General features: G+C 40.2%; 1 protein-coding gene across 2 annotated transcripts in view; it reads left to right on the top strand.

Annotated features, from left to right (window-relative positions):
- Positions 1-22,706, top strand: part of LRIG3 (leucine rich repeats and immunoglobulin like domains 3) — a 47,452-nt gene that overhangs the window by 4,952 nt on the left and 19,794 nt on the right. For both annotated transcript variants that reach the window (XM_081821970.1, XM_081821971.1), the window contains exons 2-3: positions 1,209-1,280; positions 1,487-1,561. In XM_081821970.1, the coding sequence (XP_081678096.1) occupies positions 1,209-1,280; positions 1,487-1,561 (147 nt within the window). The remainder of the gene's footprint in view (positions 1-1,208; positions 1,281-1,486; positions 1,562-22,706) is intronic.

Here is a 22,706-nt window from a genome sequence, read left to right as displayed (position 1 = left end):
AAAGACTGAAAGGATCCCTGGTTTCTAATTGTTAACTTCATAGACTAGATGAAGTTACACTGTTTCTCTGGGTGTGATTTTTCTGCCTTTCATGTTTGGTTCATGCTTTGTGCCAATTCAGTTTGGTTCTCTAAAACGCTGGTAAGTTAAAAACCTTCATTTTTAAACACTGAGAGAATTCATTTGGTAAGGGTTGGTGAACCTCTTTGGGGGGGAGAGCTTTCAGCCATACTGTTTGTAAGTCTGTTTTTCAGTAGCTGTTCTAGTCATTTCACTTTGAATTCACCACATGGCAGGCACACACTCAGTGTGTCCGCGCAGAAAGGAATGTAAGCAAATATTTACCAGGCTTTCTGTAATATTGTGGAGTCTTAAATGCCAAGATGATGGCCTCGTCTAGGATATTGTATATGTAGGAGTTTTGTTTTGCTTTTTTTTTAAAAAAAATTACGATGTCTTAGGGAAATTGTTACTAAGTTAGATGAAGTCTCTGAGTAAGAAGCAGATTTATTTAATGATTACAAAGAAATCTGATCATAGGTTCCTAGATAGCCTACTTTGTAGGTGGTTTATGTGGTTTAAATTATACATTATATTATCTGATACTGAGATTTGGGGAATTCAGGAAAGCAGAATTGTTGTTTTTGACTCTCTCGACACATACACACACCATGATACCTTAAGTAATTTGGTGCCTGAACCCAGAGAAACAAATATGTGTGAAGAGCAGTTTCTATTTTGTTTGCCTGTAATAAGAACACTGATGCTTAATTTTATGATAATAATAAAAAGGTTTCTTTAGAGGTTTGAGTTTCAGCAGCCTTCCTAATTAGCCACTTTTCATAGGACATGACTTCATCATATCAGGTTGGAAGTGAGGAGATGGTAGGGGATGGGGAGGGTGAGGCAAAACAGCCCCATTCACAAGAGATCTGTTCACCCTGTGCCAAAACACATCTCCTGAAAATCTGTGGGCTTAAAGCCCTTGAATCTGCCAGTCTCCTGAACTAATTTTGTCCTCAGAATTTGTATTTTTGATTTTGGCAGTTTAGTTGCCATCTAGTTTGGGGATAGGATGAACCAATTATTTCTTACATTGTCACTAGTGTCGTAGAGGAATTTCATAAACCCATTCTGTCTTACACATCATTAAGCACTATTAGTGATTTTTGGAAACTACTTACAACTTGACTTTTGTTTTCTCATAGGGACTTGAGTCACAACAGATTGTCTTTCATCAAGGCAAATTCCATGAGCCACCTTCAAAATCTTCGAGAAGTGTGAGTCTTACTTTCTATTTGAGATTTGAATAAAATATGCTACTTAACCGTAAAGAACATTTGGATTACAGTAAATTATTTAAAAACTTTTAACTTAGGAGGTATTTTTAAATAACTTTATAAAGTTTTCACCTCTGATTTACAGATGACCTAATCAGCCTTTTTCTGTCTTTTTTTTTTTTTTTTTTTTTTTTTGGCGCTTAAAGGAAACTGAACAACAATGAATTGGAGACCATTCCAAATCTAGGACCAGTCTCAGCAAATATTACACTTCTGTCCTTGTAAGTGAATGTTAGCAGGATTTTGCATGTATGTTTGCAGGGACCGTGGGTAGCAGTTCCATATGGGCTGGAGTAAAGGTCTTACAAGCAAAAATGAATACTTCCTTCTGTTGATAATGGAGAAGCGTTTTTTAAATTGGTTGACTTGTTCCCCAGCCTCTTTCTTTCCTAAATTTTAAGTAGCATTGTAACAACACACTTTCCACGTTGCTGTCATTGCTGAACTGGTATCCCAGGTTCAGAGACACTGCCTTCACCTCATAGAGACGTGTTTGATTATGTCCTGAAGACTAGGACTAATTCTGCTTATTACTCAGTGGCTGTCATGGGATCTGTGGATTAGGTATTACACAGTTCCTAGTGGAGGGTGATTGGAGCTGTTTTGTGAGAGAAAGTGGGAGTTGGTAACAAGGCACTGGAGTATTCTCTTTTAAGTGTGGCACCTGTAGTAAAAACCGAGGTTCAGAAACATCAAAAATACCAACTTTATACAGTTAAAATTAGGTATGTGATTGAAGTTATAAATACCATTGCATGTTGTTTTGCAAAGATGAGTTTTCAAATAAAATTAAAATTCTAAATTTTCTGTATTTTTAGGACAGATAACATGTTTATCGTCACGCATTGAAGATGTTTTGGAATAATTTTGACTTTCGGCACTTAAGGGTAGCATTTAGAATGTGCAGTATTTGATTTCTAAAATTTAAGTAGCTTGCCACCTTAATCTTGAATAATTAAAAAATATATCTAAGCCACCGAGGTTAAAATGTTTTCCTTCCTTAAACAAGTTAAGAAAAGCCCACCATTGTTGGTTGCTTCTGGGAAAGGTGTCGTGGGGGTTAAAATTATACAGTAAATTTCAGGAAAGCTGTTCAATTAATTAAAGTGATCACTACCCAATTGCTTACATCTGGTGATTTATAGAGGTTGGTTTTTACGGAGGGCCCAGGTCACCTAAGTCACGGGTGCAGCCGCTGTGTCTGCTTTCCTCTGTTTGAATAAGAACTAAGTGACATTTGATACTGATGTGGTTTTTCCAAAGATCAGACACAGAAAGGAATGAAAGAAAAAGGAGTTGGTATTTGACAAATAAACACTAAATTTAAAAAACATTTTTATGCTAGTATTAATACCTGTTTTCTTTGTCTTTCACATTTGCTTAAGAATTTAGAGTCTAAGTGCAGTACTGGTTTTGGTATCTTAAACAGCTTTAGCTATTCTCATGGACCAGTGGGGCCTTTCTAAATCCCAGGGAATGCTGCTTCCCCCTGCTGATCTTGCCCTATGTATTGGCAGATTCTGTCAGCATGTTCAAGAGAGTCTTGAGTTGAGGGTCATTGTGTGCTTCGTGGCTGAGAGGGTCCACAGGGGAGTTTTGGAATCTGGGTGGGGTGGAGAAAACAGTCTTCCCTTTGGCTTGATATAGAGTTGAAATCCTAAGAACTTGTAAGGAAATTAGAAACTTTCATTGGAAATAAATAACCTAGTGATTTTATACTTCCAAGCTTTCATTTATAATTAGAAAACTGAAATTCAGTCTGGAAAGATGGAAACCTTCAAAATTTGAACTGTTCTCCCTATTTTCATTTGTTTCACTCTAGTGAGTGCTAAGTAATCTTTACTGACCTTGAATAATCTCACTTTTCTTTCTCCTTAATCTGTTGCATTACATCTGACCAGGGATTATTTTGTTCATTTTATGTAATGGTAGATCCTATTTATTACCTAGATTGCATAGCATCTGCAGAGGGTTATTTATATGTGATGGGACTGCTAATTCAATATGGGTAGTGAAAAATTGTCTTCATACCTATGAAATATGTTGAAAAATGTATTTCTCTGGCTGTTTTCTTCTACAAATGTGTTTTGCCTGTAGGCCTCTTTGGATTGCAATACACAGTCATTGTTTCTAAAGCACCATTAATTTCTGTCTTGTGTTATATAGGGTAGAGCATTTTCTTTTATATAGAAGCACTTGAACATCAGAGCTAAAAATCAGTACTTATATTTCTGAAATTTCAAAGGAAATCGTTAAACTACATACCATGGCTTAGGTTAGAAAATTGCTATGGCACCACGGTTAAACACCATGTCTTTCCAAGCAGCTCTCAGGACTGTTTGACTTTTATTTGATCAAGGGTTTTTTTGTTTTGTTTTGTTTTTAACATTTTGTGGAGGAAACAGATTTTGGGGGTCATTTGCACAAGTTAAATCATTTGAAAATATGTTAAAAGAAAGGAAAATCAGTTGGAGTCTTGAGCAAAAGATTTAATGTTGGTGCTCCATCCTGTTGCTGATCTGTGCAGTGGGGACCCTTCCCAGCTGGAGGCAGGGAAGTTCACCTGGTGAGACCTTCTTCTTTGCTCATCTTCAGGAGCAAATGGCACCCCATATCCAGAGATGAACATCTGATAATGTTCAGACCACTTCTGATAATGTCAGGGAAGCCTGGTAAAATACCAGGGTCTTGGGATGGTGGTTGAATGAGCATTGAACTCCCGCATTAACAAAGCTCATCTCTAACCTTTTTAGGGGTCTGTTGGAATGTAAAAGACTTGAATAGATTTGTTTTCTTTTGAATCCCACCTAGCATGAGCTCAGAAGTCAACTGACATGCTAGGGGCAGGACATGGTTTGTGGGTTTTGTTTTGTTTCGTCTTTTTTTTTCTCTATCTTGTAGCCTTGGCAGGATGCTATATTTTAAGGGAAAAAATGCACTAATGTTTGGAATGAACATATAATAAAACTGTTGACCCGGCATAAGTAAGTTGATTTTACCAGATGTGGTAGTTTTGGCTTCCTGTGAGGTGGCATGAAGCACTCAAGCATTGGACAGTTTTGAAAACTGTGACTTGAGTTAGGACAGGTTTGACTCCACGGGTCCTATAACATTGTTGAACAAGAGAGTTCTCATTGGTCATTAAAGAAAGCTGGTTAGGTCTTAGTCTTGACATTGATGGTTTATATAATATTGCCCAACATGTAAGTACTTGCCTGTAAGTTAGAATTGAAAAGATTTAGGTCCCCAAATGTCAAAGGAGTACCCAGATTACTAGTTAAAAAATGTAGATTTCCTGACCCTATCCCTAGAGATTCTGAATGGATGGGGTGGGGTGGGGCCCAGAAATATCCATTTTAACACATCTACCTTACTGGTTCTGATTAGATATTGCATAAATATTTCTGGAACTACTGATAAACTCCAGTTTGTTATAATCAAATAAGCCTTTTCTCATTATTTCTTATCTCAAAGGTAGAGCATTTCTCCCACGTCCATCATGTTCTTCATAGTCTCTAATTTTTCTGGAAATGGCAATGTCATCTTCCAGAGTGTTTATTATAAATATTGATCACTTTGCTGGAGGGACCCCAAAATGTGTGCTCTACCAGTGGACAGACAGTGAAGAGATTTAAAGCTGAGTGAGGTGATCAGTTTTGCTATTTGACAGTGTCATTCTGGCTTTAGTGTGGAGGATGTCCTAGCGGTGCCTGAGGGTGGTGTAGAGAGGGCAGATGACCGTGGTTGGGGGGTGGGGGGGACCACTACAGGAGCCCAGAGTGAACAGCATTGTGTCACGGCAGTGGAACAGTGATTAAAGCAAAGCTCAAGTTGGATGGCTTGGAATTATTTGCTGGCTCTTCCCTTTGTTAGGTTTGAGATCTTGGGCAAATTACTATCTGTCTGTGTTTCTTCATCTACAAAAAGAGACAACATAACCGTGTCCACCTCATAGGTTGTGAGGATTTGGAAAGAGAATGCAGATAAAACCATCTGGCATATGCTGAGTGCTCAGTGACTATGAGCTGTGATCATGATGATGATGATGATCACACACTCAAGTGAAATTCATTGAATAAATGAGCAGTGCCAGGCTCTGTTTTAAGGGCTGGGGACACTGCAGTAAATAAAGCAGACAACTCGCTCTTACAAAGTTTTCCATTCTAGTGAGGAGTAAAAGAACAATAAGTAACAAATTTTTTTAAAAAGATGATTTCAGATTCTTGATAAATGTTGTCAAGGAAAAGCAAGGAGGACAAGAAGAGCCCTGGCAGTTGCCCTTTAATGTGGTCCAGGAAGGCTTCTGAGTATTTACCAAATCCTACTATGTGCTCGGCACTGGTCTAAGGTTGAGATTCAGCGATGAACAGACAGACGAAATCCCTGCCCTCACAGAGCTGCCTTCTCATGGAAGGAGAAAGACAAAAAGTCAAATAAATAAGAGATGTGGTCAGAAAGTGGTGAGTGCTAGGGCAGAAAAAGCAGAGAGGAGGCAGAGGAGTGTGTGGCAGAATGGGGGTTGACAGTTTTAAATGGGGATGCAGGGAGGGGCTTGCTAGGAAGGTGACACTTGAATCAGGGAAGGGGGAAGGAAGGGTCTTGTGCAGCATCCTGGGGGTGAAGCTCATCTCCTTAAGCCTCCCCTGCCCTGTCTAGGCCCATCCTGCCTATTGTGTCCAACTCTTACATGGTAATGAAATGGTTTTATTTATATTTTTCTCCCATGCTATACTTTGGAGCTTGTAGCTGACTCTCGTTTTCCCCAGCACTTTATGCAGGTGTATGGCATATAGTTGGTGTTAGGTATAACGATTAAGGAATATTTATGGAAAGCCACGTGCACTTAGCATTATTCAGGTAGATCTCCTCTTAAGTTAGTCTGTGCTAGTGGCTAAAAATTTACAATGGAAAAAAAGCATGCCTACATTTTACTTATGTTCAACTCTGCATGCTTGGTAAATAATAATAATAAATTTTAACAACAGCAACAATAATAAGTAAAAGAAGTAGTTTAAGTAGGAAAGGGATTCAGCTCACCACTCTCACCAGTGAGCACGTACACGCCTTGCAGTGTGTTTGCAATGCAAGTGTGTGGGAAATAAAAGTCCCCTTTTGTATTTGCCTTTTTTAAAAGCTTGAGTATCTCAACCCACCAGGGATGACTATGGTCTTCAGAGATACGGGTTTTTCATTGACCCTGTGCCCAGCACACATGTGAACTACTTCATCGGATCCTGAACTAAAAATTCAAAATAAAAAAAAAAAAACAAACACAAAATCGATCTGTTCCAACACTGAAGTCAAAACTGGCCCTACAGGACTCAGAGAGGGAGAGGGAAGGAGGATATGTTTGCATAAGAACACTTTGCTGGTGTTATAAGGGATCTTCAAGGGTGTGTTAGTGATAGATGTTTTCCCCTCGTGCACTGGCTTCAGAGCCTGATGTGGTGTGAGATGTGGTCCGTCACATTACGTGTCCTCCTATATGGGGGATGCTCTGGGATACAGGGAAGTATGGGAGTTATGTCCTTTCCTGAGGTCCAGTGTGATTTACATGCTACAGAGAAAAGTCCTGGGTGGCAGGGAATGTTGGCAGCTTTTTGGCCTGAACAATATTGTAGAATTCTGAGAAGAGTGGTGACTTTCTGCCTTCAGTTTTGAAACTCCCGCAGGTTCTTCAGTGGCATTTGTCACATGTCTCATTCCAGGGTAGAACTAAGGTCTTACTGAGCTGTCCATCCCCTCAGCGGCCCAGACCAGAATTTGGCCCATAGGACGTTCCGTTAAGTATCTGAGTGGACGAGGGAGAGACCTGAGCTGGAAACGGGGCATACATGTTGTTGTCTTGTCTCTCACTAGTGACTTGTCTGACCGCAGGCAGACTTCATTACCTCTTCTTTGTTTATCTGTAAGAACAGTGTGAGATGTCTGCGCCTTTATCTCAGGTAGTTCTGTCATAGAATCTCAGGTGAGAACTCTGAGAAGTGTGAGCCACAGCAGTTGGGTCAGAGGAGGAAGGCACGATTTAGAAACCTATCCTGGCAGCAGTAGACGAGGGAGGGAGAAAGAGCTTTGCATCTGGAGTGGGTTATCTGGAAAACTTTTGCTCTCTCCAGATAGTTCAGAGTTGGTGAACACTCAGTTATAATTAATAACTGAGTAGCATTTCTAGCCCAAGGGCTTGTGCATCTATAAGGTGGATTTTGAGCTGTTCCGGGTGCCCAACAACACCACCTACTATGTGCTAAGTGCTGGGGAACAAAGAAAAATAGAACTTGGCATCTGCCCTCAGGGGGCTTTGAATAATGAATAACGGGAAAATAGACAACAAAGACATGCTGCACCTCCATGTAGGGTGATGGGGAGACAGACGCCTGGCTGGGCCAGTGCAGAAGAGGGCTGCAGCTTCCGTGTGGGCGGAGGGCAAGAATGCATGAGGTCTAGAGAACGAAAGGACGTGGGGGTACATTGTAACAATGCACTTAGGTGTTTTAAAGGTTTGGGGGATGTTTTTGTTAAGCAAGGGAATGAAATGAGTACATTTCATTGAAGCACAGAATCATCATCTCTCCTTGTTTTCAAATAGTCACTAAACCATGTTCATTTTCAAAATCAAATGCCATGAAGACAAATAATGTGCTTTTTTGATCATAAACAGTTCGGACTTGCCAAATACCTGCTATCCATTCATCCTTAGAACAGTCCCGAGCTCTGAGCCTTGCTGTATGTTAGGGCCACATCTTTCTTTGTCCCCACAAAAGGAAAATTGACCATAGGGTGGGTGTCATATAAGCATTGACTTATGTATGATGAAAAGAGTGGAGTTGAGCACGTGATTAGAAATCAGATCTGCAGTATTCTGTTATCAATATATTGACCCCAGCACCATATTAGGTGGGAGCTTCATCCGTAAGCATGCATTTTTAGTTGAACATTTCAAAAATCAGCCTAATAAAAAAATCATCTTGGGAGACAGTGGTTTAAGAGACTATTGCTTGGTTGTATGGCAGAGTTTGTTTAAATTCATCAAACTTACTTTGTGATTTTTAAAGCATGTTGATATTTTAATAGTTCACAGCTCAGAGACACAGCTTCGTATAAGGAAGGCAAGTGTTACATAGGTTTTCAAGTGATGATGTAGCTAAGTAATTTTGTAACTATGTGGTAAAGTTCAAATAGTTGTTTGTTTTTAAACCAAACCTATCTAAGTTAGCATTTGAAAGGAGGTTACCAGTGTGTCATATTGATTAGGGAAGTGAGGAGAAGCTTTAGTCAAAATTAGAATTTAAGTTTCTGGGGAATCAGGGAGCTTTGTTCTGATTAAGTGGACATAAACCATATCTCATCTTTACCCATTTATGGGTGTAGAGGATCCCATAGAATTTGACCCCCTTAACTAAAAAATTCATTCCCAAATGTATGCGCTGCTGATGTGGATGAATGGACTAGTGTCTTTGTGTTTAAAGGACATTGCATCAGAGGGCTGCAGCCTTCACAGTATAAACAAACCAGACGTTATTGTGTCTAATGGAAATAAGCTCCTAAAGCTCAAGTCTTACAAAATAAACACATAAGCATCGTAATATGATAAGTTGTATTCTCTTATTGGATTTTAAAGTGTTTATACGTGATTTGCACATAAAAGAGTTTACTATACACAGAGATGTATTCTTTACTCTCTACGTTTATCTTCACAATTAATCATAAACTAGTCCCCACAATACAAGTTTGCTAGGTGTATGAATTCTCAATTTAGATTTGAAACATAAATTTGTGATCCTGTTGTGGCTCTTAGGTTAAGAGCAGAATTCTTGACAAGACCTACAATGCTCTGGATGATCTGAATCCTCTTTTCCCACTGAGCCTCCTCTAGACTCATTTCTCACTTCTAGCAGTGTGTCAGCTTGCTCTGTGTCAGGTCCCGTTACAAACTTTTCTCTCTGCCTACAGTACTTACCCTTGTGCAGCGTTTGCTAGCCAGACTTCACCTGACACATTTTCCTATCACCCTTATGTACAGTGTCCACATTATTATACACACAGTGGCATTTGTCAGTTACATATTTGTGATTCTTTAATGTCCATTTCCCCCACCAAAATGAAACTTCCTAAAAGCTGAGCGCATGTGTGTTTTCATCCCCACTGCAACTCTAGCATGTAGCTCAGTGTCTGGCACCTGGGAGGGAGTGCATGGTTATTGAATGAATGACTGGGTGGCCCAGTCCCAATTAATACTATATATAGTTAATTGTAGAAAACTGTTCAGCTAACCTTTTTGTTCATGCCTCTCCACATGCACTTAAAATCGTTTTCATTACTAAAACTTGCTTTTTCCAAGGTAACAACATTGTTAGATACGACATAGTGAACCAGCAGACAACTTTGTTCAGTGGCGGTTCTCGGAGCCCATAAACTTGACCCCCACTCCCTTGAACTTGACTTTCCAGCATAGCTTGCCACAAAGTCTCCTGTATTACCAGTGTTTATCCTGAACCTGCACTATTTTCTCATCTCTCCCCTCAACGTCATGCTAGCCATTTTGATTGCTGCTTTGAAGTATTTGGTGCAACTTCTGCCGGAGACGTTTCTGTGCTGAGCAAGGCTTGTGCTGCCAAGACAGACAAAACAATAAAGTTACAGCCAGTTGCTTTTCACGATAGGGGTAGCAAGAGTCAACATGTCTCTCCCCTGGCCTAGTTCCTTTTCCTCCTCCTCGTCCTCATTCTAGTATCTCTGCCATCTTCCATAGATGAGAGGCTCTGAGCTCTAGTTGGGTAGAGAGACCAAAACAATGAAACAGGCTGCTAACCAGTACCACTGCTTCTTTCCTTGGCTGAAAGTTGCTTAAGTAGTAAATTCAAAACATGAAAGGAAAGGCAGTTAAAAGTATAAGCACTTCCTTTCTAAAATCACCTGCCTGACAGTCTCCCTTCCTCCCTGTGAAGCTTTAGCTGGCAAATAGAGCAGCCTCTAGAACGAGGCAGAAGGCAAAATGAAATATCAAGGTAATATTCATGCTGCAAGTGCCCTACAGCACAGGATAAACATGGTGTACATTCTTGGACTGTCAGTTTTACTGTGCATGAGCAATTTTAAATGTTTTTATTTCAAAACAAACATTGGAATAGAATCAAAACGAGCATTTCTTTTTTAGAAAAAAAAATAAGATGCTTTTTGAAGTTAATCACTAATTGCCATGTAATCCTGCACAAGGCACTGGCCTAGGAATAGAAGCAGTACTCTTTAAAGATGAGTGGATGTTTACAAAATCAGGAAATGTAGTCAATTGTATAAATCCCTCTTTTTCTTATTCTCCTCCTCCTGTCTTTTTTGCTTTCAGTTCCTCACCATCATCCCCATTTAAGTATCAACTAAAGGATGAGAGGAATTAGAAATGGTTTGGTAGATTGTATAACTGGCCAAAACCAATTTTTTTGTTGGTGGTGGTTTTGAGTGTCTGCATGCAATCCTGGTAGCTTAGAATGGGAAGGGACATTTCTCCCTATGGAGAGATCTCTGGAAAAAAGAGGTTATCCAGCCTTCCTTTGAGCACTTTCAGGGACAAAAGCTTACTTCTTGGTGACAAACCGTTCCACTGTGAATAGTCCTAATTAGTAGGACTTTTTGTTAAGCTGAACTCTTCCCCCACCTTTACCTCTTGTCTTAGTTCGCTGTGTTGGAGAGAACAACTTGGTTCTATTTTCTGCAAATTAATACCTGTAAGTCTTAAAATACATGGTTTTCTAAAACCTTCTCTTTTTCCTGGCTCAAATCCCAATTACCCTTTCCTATATGATACTCAGTCTAGACCAGTGTTAGGTAGTGGCCCTTTCCGCAGTGATGGAAATGTTCTATATCTGTGCTGTTCGCTGTGGTAGCTATTAGACACATGGATATCGAACACTTGAAATGTGGCTAGTTGTACTGAAGAATTCCGTTTTTAATTGTATTTCATTTAAATTTAAGTAGCTACACATGGCCAATGGCTATTGTCCTGAACAATGCAGGTCTAGACTCTTAAGGTCCTCCCATATACACTTCATCTAGCATGGCAGTGTAAAATATGGTACCCAAACAAGATATGCTAAGCAAAATAAGTCAGAGAAAGACAAATACCATATGATTTCACTCATATGTGGAATTTAAGAAACAAAACAGATGAACCGGGGGGAAGGGAAGGAAAAATAAAATAAGATAAAAACAGAGGGAGGTAAACGATAAAAGACTCTTAACGATAAAGAACAAACTGAAGGTTGCTGGAGGGGAGGGGGATGGAGGGATGGGGTAACTGGGTGATGGGCATTAAGGAGGGCAGTTGATATAATGAGTACTGGGTGTTACATGCAACTGATGAATCACTGAATTCTGCCCCTGAAACTAATAATACACTATATGTTAACTAAATTGAATTTAAATTTAAAAAAAACGTGGTGGGACCATGCCTGTTCACCAGAATACTAGACATTAATGAAGCTTAAAATTATGTTAGCCTTTAAGGACCGTGTTGTATTATTGGCTCCTGTTGAGCTGTGGTCAGCCAAACTCCCCAGGTCTATTGTCATTTTCATAAGAATTGCTTTCACTTAGACCTTTTAAAAATGACTGATTAAAAATTCAAAACACTGCCTTATCCCAACTTAATTTCTCTGGTTGCTCCTAGACCATCATTTTAGTACATCGAGAGGTTTGAGATCCTGATTCATGGAATAGATGAGCTGGCTAGGCATGTTAGTTCTGTGACATTTGCACTTGATTATGCCCACCGCTGTCCATGCCTAGCACAAGGGCCACAATCAGACACAGACACACCCACTAGCAGCTTCCTCTTCTTTTCTTATTTTTTATTTTAATTCCAGCGTAGTTAGCACAGTGTTATATTAGTTTCATGTGTACAATTTAGTGATTCAGCAGTTCCATATTACCCAATACACATCAAGATAAGTGTACTTTTAATCCCCATCACCTATTTACCCTTCCCCCACCCACCTCCCCTCTGGTAACCAGCAGTTTGCTCTCTGTAGTTACGAATCTGTTTCTTGGTTTGTGTCTCTTTCTTTTTTTCCTTTGCTCATTTGTTTTATTTCTTAAATTCCACATATGAGTTAAATTATGGTATTTGTCTTTCTCTGACTGACTTATTTCCCTTAGCATAATACTCTCTAGCTCCATCCATGTCATTGCAAATGGCAAAATTTCATTCTTTTTTATGGCTGAGTAATATTCCAGTGTGTGTGTGTGTGTGTGTGTGTGTGTGTGTGTGTGTGTGTACACACACCATTATCCATCTATCGATGGACATTTGGGCTGCTTCCGTAGTTTGGCTATAGTAAATAATGCTGCAATAAATAGGAGTGCGTGTATCCCTTTGAATTAGTGTTTACATATTCTTTGGGTAAATATCCAGTAGTATGATTAATTACTGGATTGTAGGGTAGCTCTATTTTTAACTTTTTTTGGAACCTCCATACTGCTTTCCATAGTGGCTGCCTAGTGTGCATTCCAACCAACAGTGCACAAGGGTTCCTTTTTCGCCTCATCCTCACCAGCACTTGTTTCTTGTGTTTCTGATTTTAGCCATTCTGACAGGTGTGAGATGATAACTCGTTGTAGTTTTGATTTGCATTTCCTGATGATCAGTGATGTTGAGCATCTTTTCATGTGTCTGTTGGCCATCCGGATGTCTTCTTTGGAGAAATGTCTGTTCATGTCTTCTGCTCATTTTTTAATTGGATCATTTGGTTTTTGGATGTTGAGTTATATAAGTTGTTGATATATTTTGGATACTAATCCTTTATCAGATATGTTGTTTGCAAATACCTTCTCCCATTCAGTAGGTTGTCTTTTAATTGCGTTGTTTCCTCCCCTGTGCAGAAGCCTTTTATTTTTCATGTAGTCCCAATAGTTTATTTTTGCTGCTACTTCCCTTGCCTCAGGAGACCCATATAGATGTTGCTGTGGTCGGTGTCAGAGAATTACTGCCTGTGTTCTAGGATTTTTACGGTTTCAGGTCTCTCATTTAGATCTTTAATCCATTTTGAATTTATTTTTGTGTATGGTATAAGAAAGTGGTCCAGTTTCATTCTTTTGCATGTCATCTGTCCAGTTTTCCCAAAACCATTTGTTGAAGAGACCATCTTTTTCCTATTGCTTATACTTACCTCCTTTTTTGAAGATTAATTGACCATATAATTGGGGCTTATTTCTGGGCTTTCTGTTCAGTTCCATTGATCTATGTGTCTGTTTTTGGGCCAGTACCACACTGTTTTGATGACTATAGCTTTGTAGTATATCTTGAACTCTGGGATTGTGATACCTCTAGTTTTGTTTTCCTTTTTTAAGATTGCTTTGGCTATTCAGGGTCTTTGTAGTTCCATATAAATTTTAGGATTGTTTGCTCTAGTTCTGTGAAAAATGCTGTTGGTATTTTCAGGAGGGTAATATTAAACCAATAGTATAGATATTTTAACAATATTTGTTTTTCCAGTCCATGAGCTGAGAATTTCTTTCCATGTCTTTGTGTTGTCTTCAATTTCTTTCGTCAGTGTTTTATGATTTTCAGAGTATAGTTCTTTCAACTCTTTGGTTAATTTATTCCTAGGTATTTTATTATTTCTGGTGCAATTGTAAATGGGATTGTTTTCTTAATTTCTTTTTTTGCTGCTTCATTATTAGCTTATAGTAATGCATCAGATTTTGTACAGTGATTTGTATCTTAGCAACTTCCTTTAAAAGTTTGTTATCAATCTACGGATAAAGATAAGGGATATGAGCTCGCTTGCCTTTTTGATCATCATCACCATATTATCTATGTTTTATTCACAAGAACAATTTAAATACTTGGTTAAATGTGATGTTCTTAGTCCATTGGTCTGTGAACCATATCAGAAAATAAAACAACATTAATTTAACCTGATGTGTTCATATACAGAATTAATCTTCTATATGAGAACTGTTTAATTTGAGGTTCAGAATAATAATGTCATGTTTTCTGGTTTGTACTGTCATCTTAAAGGAAAATCCTATATATAGGCTAATTTTTCATTAAAATATACAAAGTTTAAGTTGGGTGAATTTTGGGGTAAAAAATTATAGTAGCTCTTTTGAGGGAAGGTTTTGTGGTTTATTTTACTTTTTAGAGAAAAGCTGTTTTTATTCATTGATTGGATTTCTATTGAAGACTTCCTATTAACATAGTGGACTGATGTATTCATTTCACTCTGCTCTTTCTTAAAACTCCCTTAAAATGGAAGTAAGGTCTAAAAAAAATGCACACAGACAGGAACAAAGATAAAATAGGAAAGAAGACAGTCCAAATAAGAAATGTCATAAAAATTTTGCAAGCAAATGGACAAATTGCAACTGATTTAAAAGAGAGAAAATGGAGTGGATCCCAAAAGCAGCAGATTGTTTTTTCTGCAGAATCATTCTGAGTTCAGAAATTCAAAGCCTATAAGGGTAGGGGTGCAGAGTAGGGCTAAAAATGGGGGAAAGGTTAACTCTTTTATAAGAAGCAATGAGACCTCCAGGTTTCTCCTCCATGCTCATCCTCCAAAACTCAAATCCTAGTGACTGTCATAGGCAGAAGACTAGAAGTTACCCTCTGGAGAGTTGAAACAGTGTCTAGAATTTGGGACACAAGCCCAGCTGGGCAAGGAAGGGGTGGGGATTGAGGGTAGCATATTCTGCAATCAGAGAAGTTAAATCTTATCTGAACACTGAGGATGACACTCTCTTGCCCCAGCTTGTTTACCTGTGAGCCCTCCCAGATATTAGCAGTCATGCTTAGACCCACCAGACCAGAGATTGGAAGATTGGAGCAATAAGACATGTAGAGATCCCATCATGAAATAGGTCCCCTCTCTGCCATCTGTGGTGAGACTTGCTAGTCAACAAGTCTATTCCACACACAGTCCTCAGTAAGCTTTTGAGTGCTTTTTATTAAATATGAATGGTTAGCCCAGTGATCACCAGACTTCTGTAGAAGTTTCGAATAAGATCAAGTGTCTGCGGGGTGCCTGAGTGGCTCAGTCAGTTAAGCATCCGACTCTTGATTTCAGCTTAGGTCATGATCTCAGGGTTGAGAGATCAAGCCCCACGTCAGGCTCCACACTGGGCATGGAGCCTGCTTAAGATTCTCTCTCTCCCTCTGTCCTCCACTCCTCTTCTCCCCCTCTCTAAAATTAAAAAAATAAATGAGTGTCTGAAATAAATGGGAAAAGAGAACCAGAGACAGTGGAAGGAAAAGGGAACCTCTGAACAACCTAATAGGTGCAGAAAGAAAAGAGGTGCGATATCCATAAAACAAGTAAAGAATGGTAAATCATTAGTAGTAATAATAATAAGGAATATTGAGAAAATAAGGATGAACTCTTGGAAGTTAAAAATATAACAGATGCTTTAAAAGGTAATAGAAGTGTTGGAAGAAAGTTGAAAACTTTCTCCAAAAGAAGAACCAAAAACAAAGGGATGGAAAATGGGAGAGGAAAAAATGAGAAAATATGAAGATCAGGCAGAAGTCTAACACCTATCTAATTGGAATTCCACAGAGACGTCTGTGGAACTAGAAGCGAGGATATTATCAGACATACAAAAAAAATATCCCAGAACTGAGAAACACACGTCTCTAGGTTGAAGGGCCCTACTGAGTGCCAGCAATTGAAACAGGACCTACACTGGAGACGTTACTGGACAGTTTCAGAATATCAGGAGTAAAGAAAAGCTCTGAGAGGCGGAAAAAAAATAGAACACAACACAGGTCACCTGTAGGGGTTGACGGTGGTTCTCCTCGTTGTGCTGCCAGCGACATCTGCGTCACCTGGCAATTTGGTAGAAATGCAGATTCTCAGGCTCCATCTAACCTGCTGGAAGAGAAGCCCCCGCCCCCCGGCTCTGATGCAACTGACTAGAGAATCAGAATGGCCTCTGGCTCCTCAGTCAGTACTTCCATGAGTGCTATGGATAGAGTAAAACAGTGTCTTCAAAATCCCAAGGGAGAATGGCTTCTAAATTCTATATGCACTCAAACTGTCAGTCCTATAAAGACATTTCCAAACATTGAGGGACGTACCTCTGCTTATGGTTTCTTGGAAAGCTAGTGGAGGATATGCTCCAGGAAAATGAGGGAGGAAACCAAGGATGAAGATGGGCAGCCAGGCAGTGGGACTTCCAACAGAGGTGAAGTCCCCCCAGAGCAAGGCCGGGTTCTGCAAGATGCTCCATTTTCTACATAATGGTTGCCTGAACCTTTGTAGCAAATCTGGTCTTCTGCAGGGCTTGTCATCCAAATCCAGAATCACAGCTCCTTAGGCGTGCCTGAGATCATTCCATTCAATGTCCCCTTGCTTGACAGGTGAGAAAATCAAGGTCCAGAAAGTCTAGTAAATCAAAATACAACCAAGAAGAGAATCAAAATCCCCTTGCTAGGGAACTGTGATTGGAATTGCTCTTTCAACAAGATCCTACTTTTAACTGGCCGGTTAATGTCTGGAATGGAGTTTTACCTTTTTTTTGGCCAGTAGCTGTAATGGTTGTACCATTTTCTGATGTACATATGCATCTTGAACCACGCTTCGGATAAACCCTTACCAGCCATTCTAAAGCTTGATCTAGAATTTCTGGATGAAGCACTGGTCACAGTTAATTTTTATTGTACATAATTAAATTATTTCAGATTAAAATATTTGTTTAGTAAGTATCTTTGGCATCTTAAATTTTAAGGGATTCACCCTTAAATTTCTGTTTACATAAAGAACTAAATTGAATTCACACTTGGGGATCCAAAAGTGTTGTTTTCTACGTGGTGAAAATGGGCTTTTGACCCCTCTTGCTTTTTTCATTTTTAACATGTATTATAATTGGCACATAAATATGGCCCTGATGGTTGTAGGGTATCTGTATTAAAATATTATGGCCATCTTTACTCATGTTCTTGATCCAAAGGGCAATTATATTTTATGTTGACCTGGCTTTTAGCTGAAGGAACGGACTCTTTGCTCCTTACAGTGGCCCATTTGCTGCTTAGTATCATTAGTTCTTTTTTTTTTTTTTTTTTTTTTAAAGATTTTTTATTTTATTTGAGAGAGAGAAAGAGAGAGTGCATGAAAGGGGGGAGAGGCAGAGGGAGAAGCAGACTCCCCGCCGAGCAGGGAGCCCGACGCGGGACTCGATCCCAGGACTCCGGGATCATGACCTGAGCCGAAGACAGACGCTTAACCGACTGAGCCACCCAGGCGCCCTTAGTATCATTAGTTCTTAATCAAGAATCTTTCTCCTTGCAAAAGTTCCCTCAGTTGGCTTTACTCTTTGATGCCACAGTGCCAGTGGACCAGTCTGAACATGTGTTCTTTTAATGAAACTTCTTAATTATCTTTTTAGAAAAAAGATGAGCAGAGACAGTTTATTTTTATCTGCATGGGAGAGGTTCTTTTGCTTGCCAAGTCTGTCTGTTAAAAGAAGCCTAACATTATCGGGTTTTAGTTATTCCAGCCAAGGTGGTTTTCAAGGAAGCATTTTGTTGGGGGACGAAGAAGTTATTGTTGGAAATGTAAGTGACCTTTTTTTTTTTTTTTTAATGTATTTGCAAAAATGTAGTGTTTTCTTTAACAACTTGTAATTCTTTTATAAATGGGTGCTAACGTGTTTGCTTGCAGGTTGTATATAGAAATCAGTATTTCCTTGGGGCCAAGCTGACTGTCCCAGTCAATACAGTTAATATGCTTTCTCTATGGCTGTGTAGAATGACCACAGCTTCAGCCATTTGTTAGCTCCACTGACTGAATTGGACTCAAGGGGTGTGGCTAGAGTGATGCATTCTAAGAAGAGAGGGCATTGCAACATATAAAAAATGGTTTCAAAGTAAGCTTCACTGTGTACACCTTCTCTAAAAGGTCAATGCCACATGCACATAACCTTCTCTTACATAGCTAAGATTACACATCTTTCTTCACACATCTCAGTGGCAAAGCTTTAAGCTGCCTGTTAACATCTATAATAGGTAGGAGACAGTTGAAACTATTGACAGATATTTCTTATTCATCAAGAGGCTGCAGTTTAATTGGTTCAGGAATTCCGATGTGAAAAACCCGGTATTCTGGTTTCTCACAAAGAATATTCCATTCTCCTTTTAGACTCTGGAAGTAAACTGACACCGTTTATATCCACTTAAGGGTCCATGAAATTCTTTTGAGACTCTTAGGCTTTGTGGAGATAGGAGTGAGTCAGAAAGTAAAACCAATCATCATCTTACCAAGTGATCATGTCACTAACTTCATAACTTTTATTTTACTGTTATAATTTAGTCTGGGTTTACATTCAGTGCAGGCGTTCAGAGGATCAGAACAAATGAGCACAATCTTATATATGGGAATAACACACTTGTCCATTTTCCCAGTGACTACAGACATTAAAATGGTCAGTAGCATCTCACACCTGAGCCAGCTGGGATCCCAGTCTGCACTGCATGCTTTAGAAGGCCTTCCACGTCAGCAACACACACAGAAGCAGTAATGGAGAGTGGATGGGAACTCTAGTAGTGCCGAACTGGGTTCCAGCGTCCAGAGGCTGCAGAGCTGGAAACCTGAGCCTCTGTGTCAAGCAGCGAGAAAAGCACAGCCTGTGCTCTGGGGAACCAGATGCAGAGTGGTGCTTCACCCCCAAAGTGGATCGCTAGGCAGAAGGTCATTGTTATCCCAGCATACTGTCATTGGTCCTCTGCACCTGCTGGTGGTGCTCCTGCACCTGGTCATGCCTGTCCCCCACCAGTGTTTCTACCCACTACTGCCAGAGCGCACTTTCTAAAATGTGTGTCTGATATTGTCACCTCGTATCTGAAATCTGCCCTGCTCCCCCAAGATAAAGGCCCAATGTCTGCGAGGTTTACAGGGTCCCACTTGACCTACATTCCTCTCCTCTCAGCTACCTCACTCTTGGACTTCATCTCTCCCCAGTCTTCACCCATGAACTCTCTACTCCAGCCATCAAGGCTTTCTTCCATTTCCTCAAAGGGGAGCCTTCCCGTCCACACACTTGCTTCTGCTTGGAACACTAGCCTGTCTCCTTGCCATGGGAAGTTTTGCTGACCCCTCCCACCACTTTTTTGGGAGGCTGTTCTTTCTTCCACTGCCGCCTTAGCATGGCGCTTATCGCCGTGGTGACCACTTCCATCTGCTGGCCTCTTCTCCCTGCTAGAACGTAAGCTCCGTGAGGTCAGGGACCGTATCCATCTTGTTCTTCATTAGATCTCCAGCACTCTCCGAGCAAATACCACTGGAAGAAAATGGCAGGCTCTGTTTGGCTCTGCCTTTTAAAGGTATCTGGCAAAGTGGGTTGAAAGGGGAAATTAGCAGCAAAGTGAAACCATTATGGTTGAGCCTGAGAAGCGAAGGCTGAGTGAACTACCTGGGACTCCTGTTTTTCCTGCCTCTTGGATGCCTGAGGGAACCGTCTGTGCTCCCACAGACCAAGCCCCCAGCTGTCTGTGTGTCCACAAGGGACTAATTCTACTTGACCTCGGCAATGATTTGACCCTGGAACACCTTGTACTGTCAACAGACACAGATGACCAAAATGTTCGCTGTCCTTTTGAGGTGGATTTGCACAAGGTTGCAATGCCTTCCAATACTTACACAACTTACATACTGTGATTTTTGAACAATGGAAAGATGGTACTTCCACATCAAGTCATGGAAAAAGGTATTCACACAGTTTGTTTGTTTTCTTAAAGCATTGCACATCCTGCCAAAAATATTAATTAACCGCAATGCTTTCAGTGTGTTCATCAGTTTTGGCATTTATCCATATTTGGAGAAAAATTAAAGCTGGAGTTGAATTGAATCTTTGTCTTTTAGAAGCGGCTATTCATGACCAACTCTATTAGAATTATGTTTATTTTGAGGGTTTTAGGTGATTAAAAAGATTTTTCAATCTAGTTTTAATGGAGTTGTCTCCTTTTTTAAAAACTCTTGCATGATATAGAGCAAGTTTGTTTTGTTTAAACTGGGACATATCAGGTGGTTATTTCTCAGTTAGTCTGAGAGCTAATATGAAGCTGGTATTTGGATTTAATTCAGTTCCATTAGCACAGAGTTAAAATTCTGTGATACAGGGACTATTATCCTGGCAGTTGTAAGGGATTTTTGTGGAGGAAGCAGGGCTGACAAAGAGGGCACTGTGCACGCTCCATCTGTAACTGAGCACTTTCACACTGCAATTTAGGAAGTGTGCAGTTCAGGAAATTGCTGGCTTTGGCTGGAGCATACTTTAACTGCAAGGAAAATTTTATTCGTCACTCAAGTAATTGGCAGTTTTAATACCTTGTTCATAATTACTTAATAAACAAATGAACACATAAACCAAAGATTGTATGGCCTGTTATCTAACTCGTAGCCTTATTTGACCAACGTGATAGACACCTGTGGGTCTCCCTCTCCCTCCCACAAAAAACCAGTTTGTTCCATTTATTGCAAAAATCTATAGCTGAGCCCTTTCTTTGTGTTGTTAAATGTTAAGTGTGGCTGTCCTAGCCTCAGACAGCCCGGGGAGCCAAAACCAGATGCAGAGTTTGATGGGAGGCAGTGACTAGGGACGGGGGCGGGGGGGGCGGCGTTGGAGAGAGGGGAGCATTTCAGGGTTACTCTGCTGTTTATGGGAGGACATCCTGGTAATGCAAACACTTGGGTTATGTGTTTAAGAGAACATTTTTGTCCCCTAAAGTGTGGTCTTGTTTAACCCACACACCCTGACCCTAAGGCCCTGTGGCTTGTCTCTTGGACTAAATCCATCTCCGGGATCTAGAAATTGACTAATTGTCTCGCTTGCATTCCCCTGTACCTCACAACTAGATCAAGGAGTTTATACACTGGCAAATCCAGATGTGGGAAATGGTCAAAATCAGAGGTCATGGCTGACTTGACTCTAAACAAAGTCTGTAAGACTTTATGGGAGACTAAGGGGCTTGATACTTGTTACTTGTAAATAGGACTGTTACCCCCCCTTTTTTTTAACCTTACTGTAATCACAGACAAATTCAGCTTTTAACATCTATCACCTATGCCTGTTACCTTGTATAGGATAACTTCAGAGTGAAGAGTTAGATTCCCTGATGACCTGGATCAAAACACATGATTCCCTGCAGTCCTTAAAAGTAACATATGGAGGATTTTAACAATGTTTTGAGAAGTTTTGTTTGTTGTTGTTTAAATAGAAAAGGTCCAACTTGTTTTCTCCCCTTATTGTTCTTTCCTGTGGGGAAATCAGCACCTGACATTGGCACGTATTCAGGAAGTTGGTCTTCTTCTCTGGTGGATGGCAAACATATGCACACCCCTGGGTTGTCTTCCTGGGGTGCAAGCAAGACTGGGGAGACCCTGTTTCCAGGGCATCCTTAGTGTTGGCATGGTGATGGCTCCATGAGCCAGTGTTGATTCCCACATTAGTTTGAAACCAGAAGTTCAGCATTTCTGCAAGGGTGAGAAGTTGTGGCCCTTTCTGAGGGTGCATCTCCACATAAGAACTTAATTGCCAAAATATGTTTGACAGTGTATTCTATGAAACTAGCCTTCAGCAATTGCTTTGGGACCACTATGGCCTCATAGGTTAAAAGCTCTGGTTTCCTAATTTTACAATTATCTATAATATCTCTACTAGAGAAACATTTCTGTGATTAAATGGCATACTGTATGAACAATGCTTAGCCTCAGCTTGACATTTGAGATGTTCTCAACATTCTTAGGTTTCATGCGCAGTCCAGGACAGAGGGGTAGAGACCTATCCCCCTACTTCAGAGGAGCTCAGAGTATGGCAGAGAAGGTACTCTGAACTCAAGGACCTTCTGAGATGGTGAGAGGCCTATGTGTTATAATGAAACTCTCAAAGCACTATAGAAATACGGTATTGGTAGAAAGATACACACATGAGATGTATTTCCTAAGTTTTCCCATTAAATGAGGCTTACCCATAGACTATGTATAAAAATAGCAGTGTGTGACATATCATGTATAGAGTTCTGCCTAGAGCCTTCAGATTCTTTCATTGTTCCGTGGGTTGTAAAGAGACCTTCTTTGTAAGTGGAGTTTGTTTTCATCCTGGCCTTCCTACGTTGACATGTTGTTTTCCCCTGCCAAATGATGGTCTAAAAAGTCCAGGCTCCCTGGGGCACCTGGGTGGCTCAGACAGTTAAGTGTCTGCCTTCGGCTCAGGTCATGATCTCAGGGTCCTGGGATCGAGCCCCGCATCGGGCTCCCTGTTCCAGCAGGGAGTCTGCTTCTCCCGCTCTCTCTGCTGTTCCCCCTGCTTGTGCTCTCTCTCTCTGTCAAAAATAAATAAAATCTTTAAAAAAAAAAAAAAGTCCAGGCTCCCTGATCTAATATG

Source organism: Leptonychotes weddellii, chromosome 5, assembly GCF_054177405.1.
Source record: "Leptonychotes weddellii isolate Sample4059 chromosome 5, ASM5417740v2, whole genome shotgun sequence".
Classification (NCBI taxonomy): domain Eukaryota; kingdom Metazoa; phylum Chordata; class Mammalia; order Carnivora; family Phocidae; genus Leptonychotes; species Leptonychotes weddellii.
The sequence above is the reverse complement of the archived record's forward strand: the minus strand, read 5'-3'. Positions and strand labels throughout refer to the sequence as shown.